The sequence below is a fragment of the Maylandia zebra genome, linkage group LG2 (assembly GCF_041146795.1).
Source record: "Maylandia zebra isolate NMK-2024a linkage group LG2, Mzebra_GT3a, whole genome shotgun sequence".
In the NCBI taxonomy this organism is placed as follows: Eukaryota; Metazoa; Chordata; class Actinopteri; order Cichliformes; family Cichlidae; genus Maylandia; species Maylandia zebra.
In genome coordinates this window covers 42,050,776-42,071,152 of record NC_135168.1, presented here as the reverse complement: position 1 = coordinate 42,071,152, position 20,377 = coordinate 42,050,776, and the positions used below count along the sequence as shown (strand labels likewise).

The 20,377-nt window shown below is 40.3% G+C and overlaps 2 protein-coding genes across 4 annotated transcripts; one reads left to right on the top strand and one right to left on the bottom strand.

Annotated features, from left to right (window-relative positions):
• Positions 1–2: 2 nt before the first annotated feature.
• Positions 3–9,908, bottom strand: rad9a (RAD9 checkpoint clamp component A). Its single transcript, XM_004545492.6, has 12 exons — positions 9,641–9,908; positions 9,452–9,522; positions 9,200–9,273; positions 9,044–9,092; positions 6,704–6,818; positions 3,430–3,529; positions 3,072–3,178; positions 2,839–2,945; positions 2,583–2,647; positions 2,392–2,490; positions 1,484–1,724; positions 3–419 (listed from the first exon to the last, which is right to left on the bottom strand). The coding sequence occupies exons 1-12, from the start codon at positions 9,672–9,674 to the stop codon at positions 312–314; spliced, it is 1,170 nt and encodes a 389-aa protein (XP_004545549.2). The 5' UTR covers positions 9,675–9,908; the 3' UTR covers positions 3–311.
• On the top strand, positions 9,399–18,846 carry zgc:113229 (uncharacterized). Of its 3 annotated transcripts, none has more exons than XM_076874383.1 (7): positions 9,399–9,529; positions 10,992–12,210; positions 12,306–12,430; positions 16,041–16,479; positions 16,596–16,731; positions 16,856–17,073; positions 17,256–18,846. In XM_076874383.1, exons 2-7 carry the CDS (start codon positions 11,404–11,406, stop codon positions 17,502–17,504), a joined length of 1,974 nt encoding a protein of 657 aa, XP_076730498.1. In that variant the 5' UTR covers positions 9,399–9,529; positions 10,992–11,403; the 3' UTR covers positions 17,505–18,846. The 3 variants fall into 3 exon arrangements, with proteins under 3 accessions (XP_076730498.1, XP_012773152.3, XP_076730494.1); XM_012917698.3 differs by having other exon boundaries at positions 12,288–12,430; XM_076874379.1 differs by lacking the exon at positions 9,399–9,529 and adding an exon at positions 9,922–10,101 and having other exon boundaries at positions 12,288–12,430.
• The last annotated feature ends 1,531 nt before the right edge of the window (positions 18,847–20,377 follow it).

Below are 20,377 nucleotides of genomic sequence, written 5' to 3'. Positions count from 1 at the left end.
TATTGAAAAATAAGTTTGCTTTATTCGGTGGGACCTTTTACACTGCACCTTAATTACAAACTGGGCAAACACAAAATTAAAATAAATTGGAATTGCTTCATGTCTAGTTTTACATAATGAGAATTTAGAGGCTGGTGGCCTCTGCATATTTAACCAGGTCCAGGTACTACTTGTTCTGGCCAGTAAGGATGAAAATTTGTGTTCATTTCTTTATCTTCAAGTACTCCAGGTGTCTTTGTTTAACAGTGCACGCACATGCACCCACTGTCAGTTTAGTCCATGTCTCCTCTAGCCGATCAGTCTGCAGTTATTTAATTTTCTTCCTCACTGTCGCTGGCCAGCACCTCTTGAGAAGTCATCGGCTGTGTGCTCAACTGAGACGACGGGGGAAGCACCGATCCAAAGAAGAGCGACCGAAACTGTGAGAAAAATCACACACAAGGGAAATATATTAAAGACTACAATTTATCGAAATGTTAAGATATCAATATTTAATTAATTTGAGAGCATATGCAAACATTCAATCACTTGTTTATTTTTTTATTAAATATCTGCTTAAATGTGCACGCCTTTGTTCCAGAGGTTTCTGTGGTTTGTTCAGAAGCAACTCTGCAAACATAAGGTGTGCTGCCATGTTTTTAGAGAGGATTGTTTCTTTCGCCTAGCAACCCTCCAAACAAGCTATTCTTGTTCAGCGTTATTCTAATCACACCCTTATAAACCTTAACATTTGATATGCTAACTTGAGGCCCATAGAGTCTGAGAACTGCACGGTCTGACCTTTGGGTGAATTTGCCAGGACCTTCACTTCCAACAACACTGAGAGCTGTCTTGAAGGTTTTCCACTTGTGAATAATCTTCCTCACTGTACAGTGATGGAGTTCAGGTTGACTGGAAATGGTCTTATAACCCTCACCTGATTGATGGGCAGCAACAACTGTTTCTCTAAGGTTATTGCTGATGTCTTTCCTCCCTGGCACTGCATTAACAAACACCTGAATGCTCCAGACCAGAAAAACAACCAGACCTCTGGTTTTATAAAGGTGAACACACTTGCTGTTAATCAGTTAATCAAGTGGATTTGATTAGCAGCACTTGGCTGCTACTGTATTTATCTTCACACTCAATTTCTGTGGAAGCAGTGAGGATATATTTAGTTACACACACGCACTGCTTGTGTGTAACATGTAAGTAATGATAATAATTCATGAGTTGTTATTAATCTAAAGTTGCATTTAGCTAATTTTAAGACCTAATAAGAACAAGTTGATTTTTTTGTTACAGCCTGACACATAAAACTAAATTAAAAGAGCGTGCGTGTACTTTCTTTTTCACGTGAGGACTGTATGTGGACAGTTGTGACGACTCAATTTTTAAAGAATCTGCTTCTTTTTGTATGTGCGAGAATATTTTACTTCTGTCTTTTTGATTCATTGAAGTGAATCCACAGCCTGTTAACACGCCTGAGAAACCTAAGGCATACCTTTTTATTAGGTAGTCTGTCTAAATCATCTGTTTCTTCTTCTTCTGCCTCCTCGATGAGAATCCTTGCCTTGTGGCTGACTGCTGCAGGCCGTTTTGAACGTGTGTCACCAGATAATGAAGGCGGGGGTGGACCTGTGTTTGAGGGACCTGGCGCAATACTGGTATCCATGGCGATTAGATATGAGTCCATGTCATCATTCATGAAGTCATCGGGAGGGGGTGGAGCTGCTGTGTGTGCTCTGAGGGGTGGAGCAGACGGTTTGGAGTGCAAGTCAGATAGAAAGATGACACACAAGATTAAAAAAAAAAAAAGCTTTTCTTGCTCCTTTTGACCTTCATGGTGACCGTTTGATTTTCTGGACTTGCAAAACAATAACAAATCAACATGACTAACCAGCTTCAATTTTAGAGCTCAATATCATAACAATTAAGCCTACGGCATTCTAGTTTTTCACTCCCATAAATATACTGAGTGCATTTATTGTGTGAAGATGCAACTACAAACAGCTGTTAACTGTGACATGAGTTCTCCAGATTTAGCCTCTCAGCCTCAGAATGACAAGATGTGAAAACCTGAATAAACACAGTTTTTTTAAAGAGTTTATTCAAACTGGTGGACTAAGAACCTGGTCTAAACTCCTGGAGCAAATAATAAAAATCCATTTCCAACAACTGGAAATGTCGAGTATGAAATGTAAATGGGCTCCTCCAGCATTTGTCTTCATTTACACTCTGATCCACCAGGTGGCGCAGTAGGGTAAACATTTAGAATTTCCTGCCTGTCACCGAGCTGTTAATAAGCCATTGTGTGAAGGGTACACTAGTTTTGTTTTCATTTTTCTTCCTGCTCACAAGCAAGAGAAAAAAACGTCCCAAATCAACAAAAATATGTTTTGTCGTTTTTACCCTTTGCTGCTATTTTTACGAAGGCTGGGATCATCAGAAAGAGTGGCCAGCACAAAGTTTCCTTCCAGGACACTGTCCGTTACTGAAAGCACCACAGGGCTGTCACACAAACAGACACAGAAAAAAATTATGTTATTAAAAAGGAAGAAACAAGTAATCAAAAAAAATAACCCACAGGTGGCGATGCTCACCTGCCCGGCTCGTCCAAGTACATAGAAACAGGGAGGCCAGTTGATTCTGCAAACACTAGTAAACCCTGAATGAGAGATACTAGTTAGTGACTTTGCAAACTATGCAAGCATTACAAGAACACCACAACATCTTGTAAGTGCTTTCATCTGGTCCCCAAATAACTTCTTTCACACTCTGGTCTGATAACCACCTATCTCCCCCTCCCAAACTAACTTACGCAACTCTCTCGTGATTTCCCTATATAGTTTCTCTCACCCGCAACTCCTTCAGACAAAAAGTCACACTGTTGTGAGCTTGGGCAGCAAAATGATCAAACTCGTCTGAAGCCAAACACAGCTCGGTCAGCATGGCTTTGGACGCCTCTGAGAGAGCAGAAAAACAAGAGGACAAAAAGCTGATTTTAAAACATAGCAATGCATGGCATTATTAGATGTCAGTTCCTGCTTTACCACTACGCTGGCGAAACTTTTTCATATCAGTCTTGTCACCTGCTTCTTCCTCCACATGGTTCCTGACCCACATCCGTTCATCACTCACTGACACAGTCACTTCGTCCAGAGATGGAGGAAAATGGACGACTGTGTCTACCAGCAGCCTGAGAACAAGAGAAATCAAATCTAGCTACAGCTACAAAGTTACACCTCCCTTAAAATATATTTTACTATTTAAATCTATTTATTCATTTAATCAACCAACTGAAATGTAAAAATGTTTTTCCTGGTGTTAAAAAAAAGCTACACAGTGTTTGTCATCATCAAGTACAAGGAAATAAAAGATTAAAAGCAAGTGGGAGACTGTCATTGTCATGATTTGCAAAATAAACTATGAAGAAAGATTTTTACAGACCTGGGCTGGGCTCTGAATACATTGGCATAGCTGTCCTTATCAAACACTGCCTGCAGGCTCTCGCTGTCCTGGAAAGACAGGTTATGTGTCTTCAGTAGGCCTGTAAAGAAAAATCACGTCAAGTTTGTGAGCAAATAGAAAGCAATGAGATGAAAGCACGATGGGCTTCATTAAATACAAAATATGTGAATGTAAACAAGATGTAAAAGTACAATGTAACAACTTGTTTATAGAGGTTATTAAAAGAGTTGCTTTACAGGCAGAAGATAAAATAAAAAGACGCAAAACATTATTTATAAACTGATGTGAAATCAGAATTTATGGATTCAAAGTGTCACAAAAATCCGATATGTATTAATGTGTAGAAGTCCCATTTTTTTAAGTGCTCTTGACCAAAGTTCTCCAGGCCTTCTGAAGGTCTTCTGGCTTCTTCTTCATTCCTTTTTCAGTCCAGTGCTTTCACCTGAGCATTTTCCAATCTGTGTATTTTAACAGATAATTTAGCAAATAACTCATTTTAAATTGTATCTTTAGGCACTTTGTTATTAGCAGCCTGTAACAGATTCCCATTACTTTAGTTGAATCTATGAAAAATGCCAAAGGTAACAGTTTGAGAGGCATAAAATCGCATTTTTGCTCCATGAAAGTGATTCCCAAATAGCCAAAGTATACACAGTGGATGAACAGTCATGGCTTAAGACATGGAAAGAACAGGAAAGAAAATCCAGCAAAGACCTCATACAAGACCTGAGAGATGCATCTGGCCCTAAATCTGATCCATCTACTGTTCACTGAAGTCAGATCAGCAAAAAATGTGGCTGTCAGGAGAAATTAGACAATAACTGTGACAGCTGCATCAGGTCTTATGAACTAATGACTCTAAGTTTGGTCCAAATAATCATCATTATATGCAGAGGAGGTACAGCAGTGAGTGTCTACAGCCATCTGTAAAATACAGTGGAGGCTCTGTCATGGTTTGGAGCTGCTCGAAACATAATATCTTTCTATAATGGTTACAACTTTTATTTATGAATTTCTTCACGAATGAAAGTCGTTCAAAACATTACTGCTACTTTCAGTGCTATTGATATTTATTTAAGACTCTTGTTTTTTAATCATATCTATCTAATAGACTCCAATCTGTTCATGTAAATGAAGAGTCCTCTTCACATGCTAAGGTTAATTATGGAGTTCCACGGGCTTCCCTTCCTTAGGCAGTATCATCAGAAGGCATAGCATACATTTTCACTGCTATATAGATGACACCCAACTTTACCTATCCATGAAGCCAGATAATACACATCAATTAGTTAAACTGAAGGAACGTTTTAAAGACATAAAGACCTGGATTACCTCTAATTTTCTGCTTCTAAATTCAGACAAAACTGTGGTTAATGTACTCGGCCCAAAAAATCAGAGACAGATTCTTACTCTGGATGGCATTAACATGGTCTCCAGTAACACTGTGAGGAATCATTTTTGACCAGGATATGTCCTTCAATGCACATATTAAACAAATATCTACCACTGCTTTCTTCCATTTGTGGAATAGAATAGTTAGAAACATCCTGTCTCAGAGTGATGCTGAAAAACTAGTTCATGCCTTTATTACTTCTAAGCTGGACTACTGTAATTCATTATTATCAGGATGTCCTAAAAACTTCCTGAAAAGCCTTCGGCTGATCCAAAATGCTGTGGAAAAAGTGCTGTTAGGAACTAGAAAGAGAGAACATATTTCTCCTATACCGGACTCTCTTCGTTGGATCCCTGTTAAATCCAGAATCAAATTTAAAATCCTGCTCCTCAAATACAAGATCTTGAATAATCAAGCCCCATCTTATCTTAATGACCTTATAGTGCCATATCACCCCATTAGAGCTTGCTGTTCTCAGACAGCAGGCTTACTTTTAGGCCCCTCTTCTGTGGACCCAGGCTCTGTTCTCTTTGTATTATTGTAGTCTTTATCTTACCATATAAAGTGCCTTGAGGCAACTGTTGTTATGATTTGCTGCTATATAATTAAGACTGAATTGAATTATGAACCCAAAAAAGTATCATCAGATTTTTATCCACCTCACAATATCAACTAAAAAATGTCTGATTGGCAATGGCTTCATTTTTCAGCATGGTAATAATCCCAAACACCAAAGCCGTTAAAGCATACTTGGATAGAAAAAACACACTCTCAGTCGTGGATTGGGCTCGCCAGAACCCGGACCTCAAAACTATTAAAGCAGTGTGGGACCATCTTGACAGAGAACGGAACAAAAGGTAGCAAACATCCAAATAAGACCTTTGAATGAAGCCTGGAGAACTATTCCTGAAGACTACTTAAAAACACACCAAGAAAGCTGCCAAAGAGTTCAGACTGTGTTGAAGAATAAAGATACTTATAGCAAATACTGACTTTCTAACTTGTTACAATTAAACAGTTTTTGCCTGATTTACTGTATTTCCATGTATGTTTGCATGTTTCAATAAATCACTGCACCTATTTCCTCTTTTATTAGCAAAATATAAAGAAACAAGGAGTGACTCAAGAGTTTTGCACAGTACTGTATAGTTTAATAAATACATGTAAAAGCCATATGAAAAAGGGTAGTTTTTCATTTAAAATAGCTACAGTTGAGGCACCTCTAAGTTTCAAAGAGATTATAGAAGTTTTGTTTTAGCTCTGTGCAGCACTAAGTGACCTGCAGGCCTGACATTTGTACTCAGTGAACTTATCTCTAATATATTTGGGTTCCGCAGTACTGGTGGACTTATAAATGATAAATAATTATATTATAAATACAGAATTATAAACACTTATATTTATCTGTAGGTCAATGCAAGGATGTAATAATAATAATAATAATAATAATAATAATAATAACAGATTGCATTTATATAGCGCTTTTCGAGCATTCACTCTCACACACAAGCTACAGTTGTAGCCACAGCTGCCCTGGGGCAGACTGACAGAAGCGAGGCTGCCATATCGCGCCATCGGCCCCTCTGGCCAAGACCAGTAGGGGGTAGGTGAAATGTCTTGCCCAAGGACACAACGACCAAGACTGCCCGAGCCGGGGCTCGAACCGGCAACCTTTCGATTACAAGACAAACTGCCAACTCTTGAGCCACGATCGCCCTGTAATGTAAGAACTGGATGTGTTCCCTCACCTCTGGGTTTGAAACCAGCACCATTCTACATGCCTGAATGAGTTGTAAGCCTTCTTAAATCATATATGGAAAACACTTTGAATGATCTGATAATGAAGTGAATCACTGATACCGTGCTTGCAGTGCAGGGTGAAGGTGAGACGGTCCTTCTGTTTGTCGAGATCGATGTGACACTTTTCCACCGTCTTCTCCAAAGTTGTCAGAGATCTGAACACAGACTGTACACTCTGAAACACAGGGGGGAAATAATGCTTATCAATATGCAATGACACACTCTGGTACAATCAACAGGAATCAACATTTTAGTCACACTCAAATGGTATCTAAATCAATATGTTTGCTGTTTCTGACAAGTGACACACAATTCACTCTCTAATATAACTGCTAAGTACAACTGTTAATACGAGGAAGCTGTGAGGTTTTTGCAAAACTTGAACACAGATAACCACAACCGTTGGGTGGTAACACGACAGGAAAGGAGGCATTTGAAGCTGTCAGCAGATACAAGACTACGCTCTCAATCCCAAGAATAAGATCTGCTATTCCTAACTGTAGTTACATCAGGGAGGCCCAAGTACTGCCATCATGCAGTTAATTTGAAAAACAGCAGCAGCAACAAAAAAAAAAAAAAAAAACAAGGAACAAAAAAATCATTATGAGAAAGTATGATGTTTATCTTTAGTATGTTTAAAATCAAAGTAATCAAGAAACTATCAGCCACATTTCCATAACATGGCAAACTGCGACTGAGAATTAATGTAAACCAGTGAGAAAAGGAGAAAAAAAAATATAGAGAGAAAGTTAAAATTTACATTTTTCACATTTTGGTAGTGGTCACATGAATGCAAACCTGACCAAACTATTAGACAAAAATCAGACTGGCAGCTTTAGTTTCAATACATCTTTTGTGATCGAGTGGTTGAACTTTTTGTGATGGGACTTTCGGGTTTAATGCAAGGTCAGAGTAGTTATTTAAAATGAACTGTGAGCTTAAAAAGAATTCAAACTAGACTAGAAAACAAAAGAAAAGTAACTGAAGTGATACTTATCACAACCTGCCTGAGGGGCCTTTGGTAAGCATGTTTATTGAGATCCGTGACAGTCAAGTGACTGATTCTATGCAATCCTGAGATAAACTAAATACAGTCTTACTGCTAGGGGCTTGTAATCCAATTCAAAATGTGAGTAGTTTGCATGTCTAGAGCATTCAGGTGTGTGTTAACACAATCCCAAGGATGGAACATGTCAGCAGTGATCTTAAAGAAGTCATTGTTGATGCAAAGCAATCTGACAATCGTTATAAACCGATTTCCAAATAATTTGACCACGGTGAGGACAATTACAAGTGGAAAACATTCAAGACAGCTGTCAATCCTTCCAGGTGTGGACGTCCCTGCAAACTCACACCAGTGACAGACTGTGCAGTGAACAGAGAAACTGCAAAAATAAAAAATAAAAATCCAAGAGCTACATTTCAGACTCTACAGGCCTTAGTTAGCAGTTAAATGTCAAAGTTCACAACAGTACAATTAGAAAAAGACTGAACAAGTTTGGCTTGTTTGGAAGGGTTGCCAGCAGAAAGCCTCTACTGGCTGTAAAAGAATATGGCAGCACATCTTAGGCCTGCAACTGAAGAAACCACCTCTGTTTGGTGAAAACCAAACAGCATATCAGCACAAACACCTCATACCAACTGTCAGGTATGATGGTGAGAAGGTGATGATTTGAGCTTGTTTTGCAGCCATAGGACACTGACACCTTCCACTCATTGAGTTGACCATGAACTCCTCTGTTTACCAAAGTATTCCAAACTGAAATGTGAGGACATCGGCCTGACAGCCAAAACTTGGCCCAAACAGCATCGTGCAGGAGGACAAGAATCCCAAGTACTAAAGCAAATCTACAACGGAATGGCTGAAAAAGAGAATAATTAAGCTCTAGACCTGTCCCCAACTGAACTGCTGAGGTGGGACCTTAAGAGAACTGTGCATAAATGAATGCCCGCAAACCGCGATGTCCTGAAGCAACACTGTAAAGAACAGTAGGCCAAAACTCTGAGACAATGATCTGAGACACTGGTGAAGTCAAACAGAAAACGATTACTTTGAAACAATATGAGCGACTCATAAACTTCAAGTGATTGCTCCTATAGGTGGTTCTACGAGCTACTGAATCATGGGGTGTACTTAATTTCACAGGTCTAACTGTGAGTAACAAAGACCTGTGGGAACTCTTTTTCACAAGATTGTAACTGGAACCTAAATGCCTTCAATACGTTGCACACCTCTGATATATCATAACTGTTGTAGATAAGAAACGAATTCTATAATAACTTTGGGTGTTATGTCATCATGAAAGTTTGGGAACCACATTATCTACTAAAATGTAATTAATGTCACACCCAGACTATATAAAGCCTTGAAAAACAGTAGATTATCTAATTCTCTCACACCTTTATTGCCATCTTGCAGCGGAAGTTATCCCCACTAGTAATGGAGTACCTGCACAGAAAAACAGAGGTATAAAAGGCAGAAGTTCACTCATATACACGCTTTCTTTTTCTCTCACACAAAGATGCCATTTATAAACACAGGCATGTAGTCTGCACCTGCTGAAGAAGAGTGGTGCGAACAGGAAGCAAGCATAAGCCGACCGAGAGGAGTTCACAGACCGCAGGGCCAGCTACGACACGAGAGAGAGAGAGAGAGAGAGAGAGAGAGAGAGAGAGAGAGAGAGAGAGAGAGAGACCAACAAATCAACTTTTTTCATTGACGCAAAGTGTGCACCCACAGGAAGCAACAAGCCTATCTGCATTGTAAGAGGAAGTGATGGTGTGCAAGTCAGTGTCAGAACAGCTCACCCCATCTTCCTGAGGCTCAACATACAGCTCATCGCCGATCCTGGACAGAGAATGGACGGCTTTGGCCAGTACTGGACGGTACAGACACACCCACCAACAAACACACACAAGATAATTATTAGCAACATCTAATCAATGACACATGTTCTAGTTAGAGACTGTGTTTAATATTCAGGAAATGTTTGCTACCTTTCACGTTTCCTCCCGTTACGATACAGTGCATCTCTGCAAACTCACTTTTCCGCTAAGTTAGCACATTTGGCTAAAAGTTAGCCAAAACGAGCGGCTAAGCATCACCGAGAAGTACACAAGACGGCGTTTTAATCGTTTCCACGCCGAGAGCAAATCTTCCTACCGAAAGCATACTCCGTTTATTTCCAGTCTAAGTTTATTTTACTCGGTTAAGCAGTGTCTCTTTCATCGATATCAGCGTTGTTTACGCCGCCATTGCCCGCTTACAAAGTGCGGACCAATCAGATACACGGCAACTTAAAGGGGGCGTGCGTTTGACGCTGCACATGCGCACTTAGTTTCTAAGTGAACATTTCTGCCACTTGTGTTTTTCTTCACTGCATCTTCGGGGCTGGTTTTTTATGATCGTCCGGATTAGAAATATATAAAGATAGCGTGACGAAAAACCCAAAAAAAAGGTATAATTGTAATGGATAAAGATGTACATTGTTACTAATTGTTATATAAACTTTACTTAATGATTAGCAACTTGATAATTATTAAATAAGTTCATGTCAGAATAGGAAAGTAGCTTTTCAAGTACTGTAGTGTACCTACTTAATCTTATACTCTAAACCTTCAGTCAGAAAGAAGGCAGTACAATTGTGCTTTTAAATGCATAGTAGTTGGCTGAAATATAATTAAAACAGTTAAAAGTTTATCAGGGCGGCAGCATTTTTTAATGACTTGCAGTGGAGAACAGTATAGCTGGTGGTTAACAAACCTATAAGAAAGATTGCATGGTGTTCTCCAAGCTGAAGTACACTGCATGTTTGGAGAATCTATTACTTTATTTCGACAACAGTAGCAAAGGCCTCTGTGACAGCATTTTTCACAGAGTTGATATAAAATGGGTTATTGCAAAGCTCAGTGCAGACATTTTCCTATATCTTTAATTTGGCAGGCACATTCATAGCGGCTGCTCTTAAGAACGCCCTATAATTATCAGTTACAGGTCACAGAGGGTGTGTGTGCACTTGAGTGAGCAAGCGTTACAAGTAGAGAAATGGGAAGGAAGGGAGGGCAAAATACAAAGATGGGCAGAAATACACACAGTGGGAGAGAGTTAGAGTCAGCAAACAATTATCTCACCTTACTGGTCTTTCTTGTTGGTCTGCTTCAGTTTGTAATATCTGAGGAACGCAGCCATTCACAGTCTCTCCTCCCATTACCAGTGATATAAGTGGCTGCTGGAGAAGAGGTGTGACGACAACACCAGTAGTGTAATGGAACTATGGGCATTTAGTAAAAGCGAGAGACTTTTGAAAATAGGGAAAAAACACCAAAAGCTTATATCTCTTTGTTGCAGAACAACAGAAGAAGACTTCTGCTGCTCTTCTTGAGGATTGAGCATTAGTGGAGGCAGCATAAGAAGCAGCAGTTTACACAGAGAAGAAGAAGAAGGATTTGTACCTCTGGACATTTAACTGGAAGAGGTGGATCTTTCTTCATATTTGCTATGAAGCAACTACATTGTCATGGAAAGGGATTGGATTATTCAGAAAGGCGAAAGCAGCCATAACAGGTGTCTTTCTAACAAAAACTGGACCAAAGAGTGATATCTTCTACACAAAGGTATTTTTCCTCTTGTCATGCTGGTTGTAAAGCGACGAATTATATTATTTGCATAGAGTCCGTCCTTGTGTATCCAGTTTCACTGTGGTGTTGACACGCGTTTCTGCGACTTCTGGATTTAGAAGACTTAGAGGTTGTGTTACTAGATGTCTCAGTCACCTAATCCAGCAGACTCCCAGGCCCTGCTGCAGTCCATGCTGCAGAAACTGAAGCTGCAGTCGGAAAGAGAGGGCCAGGGGCACCGGCACACTCTTGGACCAGAAAACAGCAGCCCAGGTACTAATGGCATCCCTTCAAATAAGGTCAGGAGCCCTGCTGCAGACAGCAACTTTAACTTCAAATTTAGTCATCTACAGCAGCCTGGTCATGGAGGTGGGGTGGACAGGGGTTTTATTTCCTTCCCCTCCCAGAAAGACAACAGTGTTGGTGACACTGGTGATAGCAGGGTTATGGGACAGGCGACACAGCCTGCGATCGCCCCAACAGTAACAGGGCAGCTGTTTCCTACCACATCACTTAAAGATGCTTCCTTTGAGAGGACTGATAGTGAGAAGTGGAGTTTTGGCAATTCTGCAATGAAAAGAAGCATGCCTCCTAACACAGATGCTGCCCAAAGCATGGGAGTGAATGAGAACCAGGAGCAGGGCTTTAAACCTAAAGTCTACCTGTGGGCCGCGAAAAACACAGACCCTTTCGCAGGAGGTCACGACAATAAAGCGTTAATTGTAGGAAATGGAGGATTTGGAGCGATGGCAGAAAACAAAGATACGCAGGTTGCCTCAGACAGTCAAAAAACAACAAACAGTAGCGTGAGGAGGAAACAGAGATCATCTGAGAATAAAACCAGAAGGTGGACGCAGAGGCTCAAGGAGCGATGGAAGGACAGACAAGGAAAAAAGGGAAAAGAAGAAGAAGGAAGCATAGGAGACCAGAAGAGTGGGGAGGAACCTGAGGTGAGTAGTGTGGTTTTGTTATATAATGATAAAAAAAGAAATCTTGAAGTGACACTGCAACTTGTTTTTTCACGCATATTTCACACCCAAACCAGGTTACAGAAAGCCTCATCAATGCGTCAAATAAGGACGAAAGGACCCTCCGTTCACTGGACACCAGTGGAGCCAGTAAAATGCTTCCTGCACGCACAGAGGACGCCACTAACGACAGCCACATCAGGTAACAGGCACACAAATGATCCTAAATTGCACAAATACATCCAAACCTGCACTCTAGCAGCATGGCACAAACTGAAAGCCGAACAGTTTTTTTTTGGCTTTATTTGCTCTGAAACGTCAGCAGTAAGATATGTGAAGCATTTGAGATGTTTCCAGCCATCAGACATCTTTACCCTTGATGTGTGTCTGTGGTCTGAAGTGCCAAACACACCCTGTCACTGAGAGCATGTGTCATTACAAACTTTCATGCTGTGTACAATGAGATTTTTTTAAAACCTGCTATTAAAGGAAACAGATGTACACAGCAAGTAACTCATAAAGAATGATTCTCTCATTAGGACTTAACACACAAGATGGAAAGATACTCGCTTACCGAAGCCAAGTTTGTTTGCTTTATGTTTTTCCTACTAGAGACATAAATAATTAAAATAACTCCCATATATGTAGCTTTCATTTTGAAGGATTTGTAATTTCCTAAAACAGGTAGACTTAGCTAGCTGGATCTTGAGGAAGATTAAGGAACACTACAAAAACATAATCAAGCGATGTAGAAGTGGTGCAAAACTGGTCTGTAGTATATGTAATGTACAGGAAATGCTGCCTGAGCCCTACTTGCTGGAAATGAGAGCATGAAAAGTAGGCCGTAGAGAATATGAAATAGCTTAGAAATTGTAAAATTGCAAATTTGACCAACGACAAAAGATAAAAACAAGCCTTAAAGCCATATAAAAACATCTGATACTTGACTGGTGGTGTCTCAGGGGCTAAAAACAAATAACAACAGGCAGCAACAACAACAAAAAAGGTTTATAAAATTTGCTCTGGTCAGCATTTCTGTTGTATCGAGTTAGCTTGTAAGCTTAGTTGGTCCATGAAGGCCCATGTAAACTACTGTAAACTACTGTAAACTACTGCCACAGTGTGTGTCATTGATGTGTTTTATGTATATGGCTACATTTCTAGGGAAACAGTAGAGCTCTATGGTGCAGTGGACTAAACAGTAATACTTGCTAATAGAATTTAGTCAAACATGAGGCCCGTGGGTGAGAATCGAACTGGCAAAGAAAATGTGAAGTAGGGCATACATTTTTGACTTTTAACTGTATTTTCATAAACTTTACAGCTTGTTCTAGTGATAAAGACCTTCCCCACAGTCATTCATTATACAGTAATGAAGAACAGATAAACACAAGTTCCTGTTCTTTTACTATCTACTATAGGCATGTCTGGTTTTTACAAGAAGACCACAGTAAGGTAAACAAATAAAATAGGACATTTTCTGTGTATTGACAAAAGCTTTCTCCAGGACAGCCTGGACAAGGAGCAAACAGAACTTTAAGAATTTAATCTGCTGAGAGATTTCTTTCATTAAAGTTGTTGGATAATGACAATTTTTGTTATTTTGTTTCTGCACACTGGGGCTTTACAAAAATGTTGCATTAGCTGTTTAGGAATTTCAGGAGATCAAAAGTAATTGGTTGTACTAAGATAATTTTAAATATAAATTCAGTTTTTAATACTTGGATTAAAATTATTTGCATACAGTGACCAATGGAACAGTTTCTTCCCCCAAGCCGTCAGACTCCTGAACACTCAGTGACTGGACTGACACACACACGCACACCTTCATGCATGTGACTACCAAGCACTTATATGTAGTATCTCATATTAACCACACACACACACACACACACACACACACACACACACACACACACACACACACACACACACACACGTGCAGACACCCCTATAGACACCAAGTTAGTTTTGCACAATACTCAGCATTTTGCACATTTCCATTGCACTGTGTTGTGTCTATATTGCCCTGTTCTGTCTAGTGTTGCACTGCAGCACCAGGGTCTCGGAGGAACGCTGTCGCATTTCACTCTGTACTGTACCACTGTACATGGTCGAAATGACAATAAAAGCCACTTGGTGCGATCGTGGCTCAAGAGTTGGCAGTTCGTCTTGTAATCGGAAGGCTGCCGGTTCGAACCCTGGCTCTGACAGTCTCGGTCGTTGTGTCCTTGGGCAAGACACTGTTGCCTACTAGTGGTGGTCAGAAGGTCAGAGGGCCCGGTGGCGCCAGTGTCCGGCAGTCTCGCCTCTGTCAGTGCGCCCCAGTGCAGCCGTGGCTACAATGTAGCTTGCCATCACCTGTATGTGTGTGTGAATGGGTGGATGACTGAATGTAGTGTAAAGCGCTTTGGGGTCCTAAGGGACTAAGTAAAGCAAATACAGGCCATTTACTTGACTTGATTTGAAATGCTGTGTTTCTTCCCTTGCGATGCTCTGCCTGACCTTTACCGTAGTCCCCTACAGCTGTTCGTGGGTCTCTCTGGTTTCAGTTTAGTTTTTGGTAACTGAAAAGCATCCTCTGTTAGGCTCAGGTGACTGACTTGGCCATCAAAGAATACCCATGTCTTTGCCTTGAGAAACTCTTGGGTTGCTTTTGGAGTATGATTGTAATCTCCATTTGCACCATGAAACAGTGTCATGATCAGTTTTGGAGCATTTGGTTGAATCGGAGCAGAGAGTAGAGCCCTGCACACTTCACAATTTATCCGGATGCTTCTTTTAGCAGTCACATCACTAATAAAGACCAGTGACCCAGCTCCAGCTGTACATGCCTATACTGTAACACTGCTTCCACCATGTTTGACAGATGATGTGGTACACTCATGAGGATCATGAGATGTTTCTGTCCTTCTCCACAGTTTTCTCTTTCCATCATTGTGGTGCAAGGTCCAAAGAATTTTTCAAAACCACATGTTTTCTGGCAAAGTCTAATTTGGGCTTCTTGCTCTTGAGTGTAATCAGTAGTTTGCACCTTGTTGTAAACCCCCTGTTTCTATTCACGAAGGCGTCTCTTGATTGTAGTCTTTGATAATGATACACCTACCTCCTTGAGAAAGTTCTTGACTTGGTTAGTTGATGAGTTGAGTGAAGTTGTTTTTGTTAACCATGGAAATAATTCTGTCATCATTCACTGCAGTTGTCTCCTTAGGGCCTTCAGGCATTTCGGTGTTGCTGAAGGAGGCCACTGTATTCATTCTTTATAAGAATGAAACAGATTGTTGATTTGGACACTGCTGAAGCTTTTGCTCTCTCTAAGATGTTTATTTTGTTTTGTTTTTCAGCCTCCCTCACTTGCACAGACATCTCTTTGGGACTCATTTAAAAGTACAGTGAAAAATAAAATGCAATTTTAACACTTTGAATCAGTTTGAGATATTATGCTTTCTTCACTTGTCATAAAATAACAAGGGAGCAGGCCTCTACTGCTTGTCAGTCAGTTGTCTCATTAATTTTGAACCTCTATGCATAAAAATGACCCTTTCCTAAAAACTTAATGCCAATTTCTTTCTAATAATGTGTTGATTGTTTGTTTAAAATCAACCGTGGTGATGTACAGAGGTACAACCTCAAAAATACAAAGTTATGGAGCTAACTGTATTCAAGGACCTTTTATAACATCACACCTCATCTGAGTGAACTCTGAAATGTTATTTTGGGTTATTTTAAATAAAAATCTCTTTGTGCTGTTGGTAGTGATGGGATTTGTATACTGAATTTTTGAGTTTAATGAAGATTTTGTCCCGTTTCAGACCTGCCAGTGACTTTGAATTGGGCCTCGGGTCATTCAGTCTGCTGGAAGAGATCACTAAGGGCCAAGAGTGGGCTAAGTTCCTCAGTCCCAGCCTTTCATCCTCATCAGCAAATCAGAGACCATTAGAGGACCCAATGGGCCAACCCCCAAACCAACTAAATCCTCACAGTAGCACTCCGTCAAATGGGATTTTGAACCAACTTGGCAGTGGGGGCAACCAGTGGAGCTTCAGGAGCACAGAGTCATCACGGGCCACAGATTTCAGCATGGCGCAAACATTGCCTAATGCTTTCCCAGCTGCAAGTACGGACATTTCAGGTGGAAAACTACATCAGACTGACCCTTCAGAAGCAATGGAAGATGGTCACAACTACCCACATATGCAGTCTGGAGCGAGCAGACTGGAACAGCAAATAAGACCTCCATCATTTGTAGTGGTAAGATATTCATAAACAAAAAATATCTCATGTTCATCCAGTTAATATAAAAAAGAATATCTATATTATCAATATGACAACTTTGTGATTCTCCCATTCTCTCTTGTCCTTTGCAGTCTACAAAAAATCCGCTTAACAAGGCGTTGAAGAGCCGAGTCACCCTCAACAGAAAGAGACAGCATCAGTCGGCTGACAGGAGAGACGACAGGCTTCAAGCCGACAAAATAAGTGATGGAGAGCAGACAGACAGAGGTCAGAACAGCTTAATACTCCAACAGCAACATTAATGATCAGTTATTATTAAAGAGTTTTTATTGTTTGAGCGATTTAATTTGGTGGCTGTTCAGGAAATCAAGTTGTCTCTTTTGTTTTACAGAAGGGGACATGTCTTCACTGAATCCTACGAGCAGCCAGATGATGGTTGACACAGGAGAGTCAGAGCACGAGAACGTAATACCCTTATACACCCTAAACTCTCATTCAGCCTCTCTCTCCCCAACTGCTTTTAATCCTTTGGCTCGAGCGCCCCATGGTGTCCTCAAATACCCCGTATCCCCCGAGTCAGAGTCCTCAATGGAGACAGTGAATAAAAGGGTAAGATAGTGTGTATCGCAGCGCCTCCTTGTGGTTGGAAATTTTAAAATGTCAACATCCACAAATAAAATTAATGAAATGATTTGAAAAAACTTGAGGAAATCATTCAGTCTCTGTAATATTTAATCAGATGCTAAATTCTCTGTAACTTTTTTGTGTTTCGTGCTTCTTTCTCGGTTCAGAGGAGAGTGGAGGAGAACCGCCGGGTTCGTTTTGCGGAGGAAGTGGTGGCCATAGAACCTCCAGACATGGATCTGGACACTTCAGACTTGGAGGATGACTCAGCAGCTACAGATGAGGACTCGGTGACAGAGCAGGAGTGTGAAGTGCATCCGGTAGCGGCAGGGGAGGAGGCACCGGCCCGGCGGACAGCCCTCCCTGCGTGGATACTGGCTCTGAAGAGGAAGAACACAAACAAGAAACGCAGATAGTGACTGTAAAACTGTCTGCGTGCTGGGTTCATTCTCACGGACTTTGCGTTCTATAAATTAAACAAATAAACTTAAGGGGATACAGTTTGTCTCAAGAGCAGGTTGCTCTGCTTTGAAAACTTTTTTTTTTTTAATGTGACAGTATTTCAAAAAGTCATATCTGACCAGTAGTAGGCCTGGCGTGGATACGTAATCACTTTTTCCCTCATTTATTTTCTGAAATGTTTTGATTTTAAGATGCAATAAGGGAAATAAATACTATATTGGGATATACATATATATATTTATATTTATATTTTCTGCAGTGCACACAGAAAGCTTTATAAGTGGATATTTTTGTCTTTCTTTTTCTTATTGTTCCTGCTTTATTAAGCAAAGTTTGAGCAGAGGTTAAAGACTTTTCCAGTTGCACTAGTGATCCAAACTAAGGACTATGCTGCAGTAACCCAACAGCTGAATGTGCTGAAAGCATTTTGTTGATTCAGATGTTCCTCCTTGTGCTCCTTCAGTCTTACACATGACAGCAGTCTGCTATCTGCGTCACTCACTTACTGTACTCACCACCCCACCCCACAGTCCATATCCTGTCTCAGGGTAATGACTCCCAGTCCAGCCATCATAGAGAATAACCCCAAAGGAGGAAGAATGTGTGAGCTGGAGTGGTCAGTGGTTTCTGATCAGCTGCTCCTCTCTATTCAATACCACCATTTAAATTTGGAGAGATGGAGACAAGCACCTGAGCACTGAGTTCACTTATTCTAGTGAGAAAGCATCGACTTTGTATAAAAGATGAATGTAGCCACTAGTTTTTAAGCCTTATTTAAACAGCACAGTCCCGTCCTATTTAAACCCTGAGCCAGGGCTGGAGCTGACCGAGGAACCAAGGTCACTGCACACTCATATGGTAGTATGAGTGTGCCATACTGTCAATCAAAAGGTAGCTCCTCCATAAAGCGAACCCCGCTTTTTCTACATGTGATCACTGTTTATGAAATGAACATCATTCTGTCTTGAATAAGACTTAAAACTAGCAGCTGTGACCATAAACCAGGTTGGTATTTAAACAGTTCGTTTTCATAGCCAGAAACTGCTTTTATCTTTTATATACTGTGTATACAGAGTGAATCATCATCTCACATGAACCTCTGTGAATTTTTTTAACAGCTGAGGCCGTTTTATTTCTTTTTAGATGTAGCAACATGAGAGGCTGTGCAGTATTGAGACAAAAAATAAAGCGTCAGAGCTTTAGCTATCTGTCTTCTTTGGTAGGGTTAGACGAGAACTTTGTTATTTCTGCCTTTTTTTTTTTTTTTACAGAATAAACAAATAAAATAAATTTATACAGTCATGTGAAAAAGAAAGTGCATTTTTCAATTTTAGGGTTTTATGTATCCGGGCATAATGGTAAATCATCTGGTCCACAGTAGGTTCTAAAATTAGATAAATACAAGCTGAAATGAAGAACATAGATGACATATACTGTGTCATTTTTTATTTAAGAGGAGAGGTTCTGGCACTTTGCTGGTCTGGAGCCTTAAGGTGAGTATTAACATGATGCTAAGGATGACACACATCAACAATGACCGTAGAGAGTCAGTTGTTGCTTTCCATCAATTTAGGAAGCTTCATCAGGCCCATTGTATATTGTTGCATAGTGAGAAAGACTATTCACGAGTGGAAAGTCACCTGCCAATCTGTGGGAGGGCACATCCCAGAAAATTCACCTTGGGTCAAACTGTGCAAACTGTGCTCAGAGACACTACAAAAAGTGGTGAGCTACATCTAAGACTCTATAGCCCTCAGTTAGCATGTAACATATTAAATGCTAAAGTTCATGATACTCCAATTAGAAAAAGACTGAACAAGTTTGGAAAGGTTGCCAAGAGAAAGTGTCTCCTCTATAAAAGAACATGGCAGCACAGTTTAGGTTTGCATCTGAAGAAACAACAAGACTGAAGTTTAGAGAAAAATCAACAAAGCAAATCTGCACAAACACCTCATGCTTGTGCATCTATGCTGGAAAAGTTGAGATAACACCCACATTTTCTCTATAGCTGACTAGCAAATAAACACCTCCCACCAAATCTCATCTCATCCCACTCACATTATTCAATGCTAATAATTATATTCAACAGGTGTCAGGTTGGTGCAGTGGGCAGGGGCGTTTCTGTGGAGTTTGGATGTTCTCCGTGTCCCTTGTGTTTCTGCTCCAACTTCCTCCCACAGTACAAAGACCTGGCATGTTAGGCTACTTGGTAATTCTAAAAAGGCCATGGATGTGTGAGAGAGAAGGTCCTTAAAATTATGGGATACACTGAATCATTTTGTGTATTTTTCATGTACAGAGTGCTTCGTGGTGTATTGTATCATATTCTATGATTTCCATTACATGCATTATACTAACTTGTGTTATCATTTTAGTACATCAAAGCTTCACACTAACTGCTGTTGTTTCCTCTGTGGCCTCCCCTGACAGATATCCTTTCTCATAAATCACTGTCAGCAAGCACCATTAAGAAGCTCTTTAGCCGATCTATTAGTGTCCTGGTAGTGAAGAGTGGGTGGGCACAGACGGATGACGGGAAAATGAAAATATGTGACGGAGAGAAGTAGAGGGACTGTCTGAGATGAAAATCTGTCAGAAAAGCAGAAGAATAATCTTTTTTTCAATTGCATAAACAAAAAAATGACTAAAAATTGAGAGAATAAGAATCACTATAATAGTCCATTAATCTGCACAGTAACTGTTGCATGAGTATGCAATATCCACCAGATGTGGACTAATAGTGGACCATTTGTAAACCTTAAGATCACACACACACACACACACACACACACACACACACACACACACACACACACACACACACACA